General features: G+C 38.2%; 1 protein-coding gene across 2 annotated transcripts in view; it reads right to left on the reverse strand.

The window, feature by feature from the left end:
• Nucleotides 1-9,565, reverse strand: part of WDR44 (WD repeat domain 44) — a 95,106-nt gene that overhangs the window by 11,900 nt on the left and 73,641 nt on the right. For both annotated transcript variants that reach the window (XM_037732349.1, XM_037732350.1), the window contains 2 exons: nt 4,779-4,892; nt 1,721-1,843 (listed from right to left, as the gene is read on the reverse strand). In XM_037732349.1, coding sequence (XP_037588277.1) covers nt 1,721-1,843; nt 4,779-4,892 — 237 coding nt within the window. The remainder of the gene's footprint in view (nt 1-1,720; nt 1,844-4,778; nt 4,893-9,565) is intronic.

Raw genomic sequence — 9,565 nt, forward strand, 5'->3', positions numbered from 1 at the left:
AAATAATAAAATACTGCATGGAAAACAATCAGATGGGTGTGGTGGCTCAGGCTTGTAATCTCAGCACTTTGGGAGGCTGAGGTGGGCAGATTGCTGGAGTCCAGGAATCTGAAACCAGCCTGAGCAACATGACAATACCCTGTCTCTACTAAAAATACAAAAATTATCCAGGCATAGTGGTGCACGCCTGTAGTCCCAGCTACCTGGGGAGCTGAGTCAGGAGGATCGCTTGAGCCTGGGAAGTTGAGGTGGGAGTGAGACAAGACTGCACCACTTAATTATAGCTTGGGTGACAAAGTGAGACCCTGTCTCAAACAAAAAAGAAAAGAAAAGAATGAGAAAGAAATCGATCACAACCAAATATCTCTTTCCACCCTGATACTTTATAGTTAAAATAGAGTTAGGAAAGATTTATGGATAGAAAGATTTTGCTCACAGTGGCTGATGGGTTAAATGCATCCTTTTGTTATATGTATAGGGGACAGGGATGGGGGTGTTTTTCAGAAAGAAGACTCTAATGACTTGATCATCAAAACCGGTAAGTATTAACATAATTTGTTGTGTGTGTGTGTGTGTGTGTGTGTGTGTGTGTGATAAGAGGTGGAGTCTCACTGTGTTGCCCAGGTTGGTCTTGAACTCCTAGCCTTAAGCCATCCTCCCACCTCAGCCTTCCAAAGTGCTGGGATTATAGGCGTGAGCCACCATGTCTGGCCTAGATTAAATGTTTGTAAATTTCAAAAAAAAAAAAAAAAAAATTTTTTTAACCAAGTCTTCTAAGGGTTTGGAATTATCACTGCTTATGTTATAAGCCTACTCAGGGAAGGAAAGCATATTGAAAACAAGTCAGTCTTCTCCTTCATCTGAGGGAAAAGATGAAGAAATGTGAATATGATTAAAATGTTACATTTAAAAGATAATGGGTGTTAAACATATAAAGTTCAGGACACCACTGGAAATGTGATCATAACATCAACATAGGTGAGGGAAACTTGTCGCTAGGGTCAGCTTGAGACCTCTGCTTATTTTAATCGAGCTAGTGTAGTCAGCACCAACATGTGATTTCCTTTTTGCTTACAGTTGCAAAAAACTATAACTAATTTAGCCTTAAGCATTTGGTGGCTCTGTCCTCTAAGGGCATATAACAGGTCTGCAATTCGACAGCAGATTTTTCTCCTTTGGTTGAAATCATATGAAATACTTGCTTTCTGGGGGGAAAGACATGAAATGATTTTCATACTGAAAAGGAATAAAGAAGAGATATCAAGACTAACAATACAAATTCAGTATATCTTGTAATGAATTTTGATCTTTGCCTCTTTCAGTTTCTTCCTCTGTCTCTTCCCTCCCCAGTCTTCTATTTCTGCTGAGGTACTTCCCTTTCTCATTTATCCATCTGCTGTCTCTTCTTCCTCCATCTGCAATATCTCTCATCTTTAACAGGATACTTAATTTCATTATTTATACTTTGCATGTCTTAATAAAGATTTAGGATAACTTTTTACTGTTACATTTAGAACATAACATCCCCAGTTTTTCTACTGCAGATCAGCAGAATATTTCCTTTCTCATTTCTAAAGCAAAATGAAACACAAAATTAAATTGCTCATAACTAAGTAGCTGTTAATAATTTTTTTTCCTGTAATCCAATTGCCCTCTAGAGAAACCAGGTTTTCTCACCTTCCTTAGAGGGTAACAAAAACACGTATAAACAGTTACTTACTCTTGGATGGAAAGCTATGGCAGTGACAAAATCTATATGTTGAAAACAGCAAAGGCATTCTCTTCTAGAAATGTGCCATAATCTGACTGTTTTATCCATTGAAGAAGAAAGAAGAAAGTAGTTCTATGAAGAAAATGACACTGATTAGGTTATCACTATATGAAAAAGAACCCTATTTATACAATAAATGTGAACTTTTGGTTTTTGTATCCCAACAGTTTTGTTATTGTTAAATGCAGCATTGGAAAGAACAAAAGATTATCAAATTCACTTGGAAGATCCTATTTTCTCACAAACAGTTAAATACCATATTTCATTGATTGTAAAACTTTGTCACATTACCTGTTCTGAAATTAGGATGAATCTTGTCAATGTCTAAAGAAATTTGCCAGGCAGCAGCAGAGAACTATGGTGTGCCTCAGTTATCACTGTCTGCATATATTAGAACTTAGCTATCAGTATAAGGCATCTATTCATTTTATTGTCACTTTAGTTCAGTTACTTTCACATTGATAACACTGGTGAATTTTAACTCATAAAGATCTCTAATTGTCATTTAAAATGTCTTCAAAAGATTATCCTATAATGCAGCATGGAAATGAAAAGTTATTGTGTACCTGTCAAACCGTAGGCAAGAAAATTAGAGAAGAGCAGTTGTCAAATCTTTCAGAATAGATTACAGAATGTTCAAGGCTAGAAGATGGTAGTGTAACTGACTTAGGCACTGTGATGGGCCCATTGCCCAGGAACCAACCATCTATCTATCAAAAGCTTTCAGCTGGCAGAAGCTCATTAATTCCTAAACATAATCTATTTAAGGAGGAGAACTATGAGTTATACTGAATGAGAAAACTCAACTGACACTCCTGTATTCTTTGATGTGCCTAAAGGTGCTAAACAAATCAAGGCAGTGATGACATTTATTGCATACTTACGATGTATAAAGCATTGTTCTTCACATTATATAGCAACCCTGTGAGGTAGACACATTTTATGTGGTATACCTGTTTTCAAATAGATGGTATACTTTATGATTAAAAGTAAGGAATTAAAAAACAGAATTTAGAAGATCTACAATAATCTTTGAAATAATAACTTTTATTTTCAAGATCCACTCAGTTCTAGAAAAGTTTTGAAGAGTAAATGCAGTCTGCCTTATAATTTCCTGTTGATTAATAACAACTGTATAAAAACAGTTATGAACCTATGTTCATGAAAACTGACTTTATTTGGCTAGGCATGGTGGTCCATGCCTGTAGTCCTAGCACTTTGGGAGGCCAATGCAGGTGGATCATTTGAGGTCAGGAGTTCAAGACCAGTCTGGCCAACATGGTGAAACCCCGTCTCCACTAAAAATACAAAAACATTAGCTGGGTGTGGTGGCCCATGCCTGTTATCCCAGCTACTGAGGGAGCCTGAGGCAGGAAAATTGCTTGAACCTGGGAGATGGAGGTTGCAGTGAACTGAGATTGCACCACTGCACTCCAGCCTAAAGACAGAGTGAGATTCCATCTCAAAAAAAAAAAAAATAATAAAAAACCGAAAACTGTATTAAATTCCTGTGATAGTTCATTGCTTTGAGCATATGAAAGAGGTATGTAGACATCCCTAAAATATTAAGTGAAGGTGAAGACATGTTAGACTTGTTCTTAATAAGTATTCTTTAAGAAAGACGTTCTTTTATAAGAATTTAATACTTATTAAATAAACGAAAATAAATAATTTTCTTAAACTAAGCACTGGTTTTAGAAGTCAGATAAATTAGATTAAAACCTAAGTTCTACTCGTAACTAGTTTTGTGATTTTAGATAGGTCACAGGGGCTTAATCTCTTCATCGAGACAAAATCAAAGCTTGTCTGCCTTATGGGGTTGTTACTGTAAGAATTAACAGGGTAATCCTTGTTATTGGAACAAAATACATCTTCGACAAAGAGAAAAACTCACTATAAACACTGTGCTAGACATTAAAGAGAAACAATATCTGGTTTGAGTTGGTGTTTAAACAGTAAAATAGTATCTGGTTCTTACCCTGGAGGGGCTTATAATCTTGCTGCAGAAATTTTGTTCCTTTCCTCTGGATGGGGGTGGGGTGGACGGGCTGGGGATACGAGGATAGACCCTTAGGAACCATTCCTGTATGAGGCAGCACCTCATTGAAATAACTCATCTAGACTAGTGCTTCTCAGACTGGTGAAGGACTGTTTTTTTTTTTTGTTTTTTTTTTTTAATTTCCAATGAGTTGTGGACTGAAACTATTTTAAAATACAGAAAACAATTACTACAAAAATGAAATAAAAATAAAAGGCATATAAAATATAAGCCCCATTTTGTATTATTATACAAAATAGAAGCCCAGGTTTTAAAAGATTAAACAGGCATAAGCTTATTCTGAAAAACTGCCATAAACACTTCTAAACAGTTTACTCTTGGTGTCTGTACTTATCCCTCCAAAGACTGGTGTTCTATATTCATATCATCAGGGACCAGGAAGACTAGGTTGTTTATAGGCTGGCACCAGTCCTTAAAAATGCACATTACTCACTTGAGACAATTAGGTAGCTGGATAGATACTAAATCATATTACTGCTGCCTCCTAAGAGATAGAACGGAAAGAACATCAGGAAAGAAAATATACTCCCGAAAAGCTGAGATTACAGGCGCATGCCACCACATTTGTTATTTTTGTCATCCTGTTTCCTTGTAGTGATTAACTGTTGTGACACTGGAATGGGCTACAGAGTAATGCTCCAAAGTCATGCGGTTTGAACCTAAAATCCCCTAACTGTAGCTATAAGGAAACATTGACAATCTCATAAGGTTGTTTTGAGGGTATGAACAGAGCACATGTCAAGTACTTAACTTTTGTCTGTGTCCTCAGTGCCTAAAATGCTACTTGGCAGATAGTGATGATGACGATGATGATCATCATCATTCAATCAGTTGAAGGCCGTAAGATAAAAAATCTGACGTTTCCCAGAGAAGAAACTGTGCTTTGAGACTACAGCATCAGCTCCTTATAAACAGAATTAATACACGATTCAAACAAGAATTTCTTACTTTAGACCATGAAAGATCAAGGAGATCAGCAGTATGTCCTTTATATTTGCAAAATGGCCGTTGCCGAAAGGGTGCATTTTTATCATCAGGGTCTTCATCAGTTCCACCGCATACCTACTTGGACATAAAGATAAACTTTGAAACTGCAATGTAAAACTAGTGAAACCAAAGGTTCACATTCTTCCCACCCTGTCTGTTCTTTCATCATTTTGTATGATGCCTGACTGAAATCTTGAGTCACCAAAAGCAAGCTCCCCTTTATGCTGATTTACTACTTAGCACTTCTTCCTTTCATCTCCTTGCCCTAACAAACCTGGGTCAACCCTGAAGACATCATGCTATTGTAATCTTTGCCCTCCCTAACAAAACCCCCACTTTGTCCTTTTCCTGAGCATCTGTTCCTTCAGGAGTGGTAAGGGCCAGTACCAGGGGGTGAATCGTGATTGGTCTAAGCTAATGAAGATTAGCTGATTTCCCTTCCCAGTGATGACTGGTTAGACGTTGGTACAATTTCCATGAATTAGACATCAGGCAAAGTTTATGGGGTGGGGGGTGAGGGGAGGCTTCTAGAGAGATTTCCTCACTCTTAAAAAGGGGCATACTAATGGGACTTCTTTCCTGCACCTGAACGTTGCTGTCTTCATGTGACAACTAAGACTATTAGCAGCCATCTTAGGACCATGAGCATAACAAGCCCAAAAGAACAAAACAAAGAATACAAAGCAGGAAGATAGAAGGACAATGCTATGAGCTGCTTAATTAAAAAACCCTGGAACTGCCTTACCTCCAGAGTTGCTTCCTCATCATTTAAGCCATTTTCAGTTGGATTTCTGTTATTTGAGGTCAAAAGCACACTGACAGACGTAGGTAGAAAATAATGCCATACATGTGTACTATGCATCTACTTACAACATGCTTTCGTATTCATTAACTGAATGAATTCTAACAATTCTTTGAGGTAGGTATTAACATTATAAAGATGAAGAAATTAATTTAAAAAAACCCTGAGGCTCAAAGAGGTCAAAATAATATATTAAAGGCCACGTAGCCACCTATCAACAGCAGAATCAAAGCAGTAATACAAGTCATTTTAACTGTAAGTCCAAACTTTGTCCTTCACATGTTTTACATGATATAGCATGAGCAAGAACAGAGTGTTAGCTAAGCCTTGCATATTTAGGGAGAGGTAGGTAGGATGATGAGGACAGAGCAAACAGTACATGGAGATGTAGTAGGAAATTAGGGTAGAAAGGTAGTTTGAGATCACATTTTAAAAGGCCTCAAATTTGTGGCTTAAAAGTTCAGACATGGATAGCCAACGCAGGTTTCTGAAGGGGGGAAAAAAAAACACCACCATCTTACCGGTGCTTCAGAAAAAGAACTCTGGGCAGTAATGTAAAAGATGATTTGGAGAGAGAGTGAAGGCAGGAAGGGCAGTCAATAAGTTCAGGTAAGAACAATGAGGGCTTGAATTAGAACAGTGGCATGGGGATAGATCAAAACCTACCACTACTATTTGTGTAGAACTTTACAGTTTATAAAAAACATCTTCACATCGACCATGGAAGTAGACGAGCAACACGGATTCCCGTAACCTTTGCCAAGCACATCTAATGCTAGATGACTACCATCCCCTACTGCCCAATTTTGCTACCAGACTAGTGAGCACTGCCAGGAGACATACAGCTAAACAGGCTTCCCTCATTATATACAAATCAGATTCGGAGCTTCATTCTTATTGCCCAGGCTGGAACGTAATGGCACAATCTCGGCTCACTGCAACCTCCACCTCCCAGGTTCAGGCCATTCTCCTGCTTCAGCCCCCCGAGTAGCTAAGATTACAGATGCATGCTATCACACCCAGCTAATTTTTTGTATTTTTAGTAGACACAGGGTTTCACCATGTTGGCCAGGCTGGTCTTGAACTCCTGACCTCAGGTGATCCACCGGCCTTGGCCTCCCAAAGTGCTGGGATTACAGGCATGCACCACAATGACCAGACTAAATTTTTTAAATTCTAAAGTAATATGTGATCAGTGTAGACAATTCAGAAATAAAAAACAGAAAAAATTAAAATCACCCCAAACCTGCTCACATTTTGTCTGTCTCCGATCTTTCATTTTTAAAAAATGTATTTGAAATCATATTGAACATGTAATTTACCAAGCTTTCTTTTTATTATATCATGAGCATTTTCTGTATTTCATACTTTGAAAACATTTAGTAGCTGCATAGTATAGATGGATCATGATTAATCATTCTTCCTTTGTTGGTCACTTAGACATTTCCAACTTTTCTGCCAATAAAAATAGCAATTCAGCCCGGCAAGGTGGCTCATACCTGTAATCCCAGCACTTTGGGAGGCTGAGGCAGCCGGATCACCTGAGGTCAGGAGTTCAAGACCAGCCTGGCCAACATGATGAAACCCTTTCTTTGCCAAAAATACAAAAATTAGCCAGTCATGGTGGTGTGTGCCTGTAATCCCAGCTACTTGGGAGGCTGAGGCAGGAGAATCACTGGAACTCGAACAACAACAAACAAACAAACAAAACCCAGCAATTCAATGAATGCCCTGGAACATGAATCTTGGAATCTTTATCCATATTTGACTATTTCCTTTGTTTGTTTGCTTGCTTTTTTGAGACTGAGTCTTGCTCTGTTGCCCAGGCTGAGGTGCAGAGGCATGCTCTTGGCTCACTGTAACCTCTGCCTCCAGGGTTCAAGTGATCCTCGTCTCCGCTTCCCATGTAGCTGGGATTATAGGCATGCGCCACCGTACCCGGTTAATTTTTGTATTTTAGTAGAGACAGGGTTTCACTATGTTGGCCTGGCTGGTCTCGAACTCCTGACCTCCAGTGATCCACCTGTCTCGGCCTTCCACAGTGCTGGGATTACAGTTGTGAGCCATTGCGCCTGGCCGATTTCCTTATCCTTATATTAGGTTTATTACTGGGTCAAAAGGTTTAAACCTGAAACTTTTAGTCTCTCCTGTTTTTTTTTTTTTTTTTTTTTTTATGTCTTGAATTAAAAAATAATACTTCTTAAGTTCCAGGATACATGTACAGAATGTGCAGGTTTGTTACATAGGTAAACATGTGCCAGGGTGGTCTGCTGCACTTATCAATCCATCACCTAGCTATTAAGCCCCACATGCATTAGCTATTTTTCCTGATGCTCTCCCCTCCTCCCCACAACAGGCCCCAGTGTGTGTTGTTCCTCTCCCTGTGTCCATGTGTTCTCACTGTTCAGCTCCTACTTATAAGTGACAACATGTGGTGTTTAGTTTTCTGTTCCTGCATTAGTTTGTTGAGGATAATGGCTTCCGGTTCCATCCATGTCCCTGCAAAGGACATCTTATCATCCCTTTTTATGGCTACACAGTATTCCATGATGTACATGTACCATGTTTTCTTTAACCAGTCTATCGTTGATAGGCATTTGCGTTGACTTCACGTCTTTGCTATTGGGAACAGTGCTGCAATAAACATGTGCATGCATGTATCTTTATAATAGAATGATTTATATTCCTTTGGGTATATACCCAGTAATGGGATTGCTGGATCAAATGGTATTTCTGGTTCTAGGTCTTTGATGAATTGCCACACTGTCTTCCACAAAGATTGAACTAATTTACATTCCCTTCTTCTGTTTGTTTTAATAAAAGTAGGTAAGTATATCAAAGAAAATTGTAGAAAAACAGAGTATAAAGAATCAAAAGATCTAAAATTTTATCACTTAGAGATAAAGAATATTATTAATAATTTAGCATATTTCCTTAAAGTCTTTTATCTATAAATATTTATAGGGCCAGGCATGGTAGTTCACCCCTGTAATCCTAGCACTTTGGGGGCTGAGGTGGGAGGATTGCTTGAGGCCAGGAGTTTGAGACCAGCCTGGACAACATAGTGAGACTGTCTTTACAAAAAATTATTATTTTTATTTTTTGAGATGGAGTCTCACTCTGTCGCCCAGGCTGGAATGCAGTGGTGTGATCCTGGCTCACTGTAACCTCTGCCTTCTGGGTTCAAGGGTTCAAGTGATTTTCCTACCTCAGCCTCCTGAGCAGCTGAGATTACAGGTGCCTGCCACCACATCCGACTACTTTTTATATTTTTAGTAGAGACAGGGTTTCACCATGTTGGTCAGGCTGGTCTCAAACTCCTGATCTCATGTGATCCACTCACCTCAGCCTCCCAAAGTACTAGGATTACAGGTGTGAGTCACCATGCCTAGCCCAAAAGTTATTTTTTAATAACAAAAAAATAGCCAGGCATGATGGTGCTTGCCTGTAGTCCAAGCTACCCAGGAGGCTGAGGTAGGAGGACTGTTTGAACCCAGAAGTTTGAGGTCACAATGTGCTATGATGGTGCCACAACACTTCAGCATGGGGGACAGAGTGAGATTCTTATCCCTTAAAATACATATGTATATTTATAGAAACTTTCTAGTCAAAATTTTTCATTCTGCTTTTTTCACTTTATGTTTTATTGTGACCATTTTTAACATCATTAAATTGTCTTTGAAAACAATTTAAAGACTGCATGTATTTTACTGCATGGGTTATACCATAGTTTTTATTTTCTAACTGTTAGAAATTTAGGTTATTCAAATTTTAGCTATTATAAGAACACTAAGATGAGAATCTTTTTACTTATTTTTCAGAAAATCTAATAATTTTTTGGTTTTTGGTTTTTGTTCTGTTTTTTGGTATTTATTTTGTTATTTTTTCTTGATTATTCCTTTACGATAAAGTATTGAAGGTAGTATTACTAAGTAAAATGTTATAT

This window comes from Cebus imitator, unplaced genomic scaffold (genome assembly GCF_001604975.1).
Source record: "Cebus imitator isolate Cc_AM_T3 unplaced genomic scaffold, Cebus_imitator-1.0 Scaffold445, whole genome shotgun sequence".
In the NCBI taxonomy this organism is placed as follows: Eukaryota; Metazoa; Chordata; class Mammalia; order Primates; family Cebidae; genus Cebus; species Cebus imitator.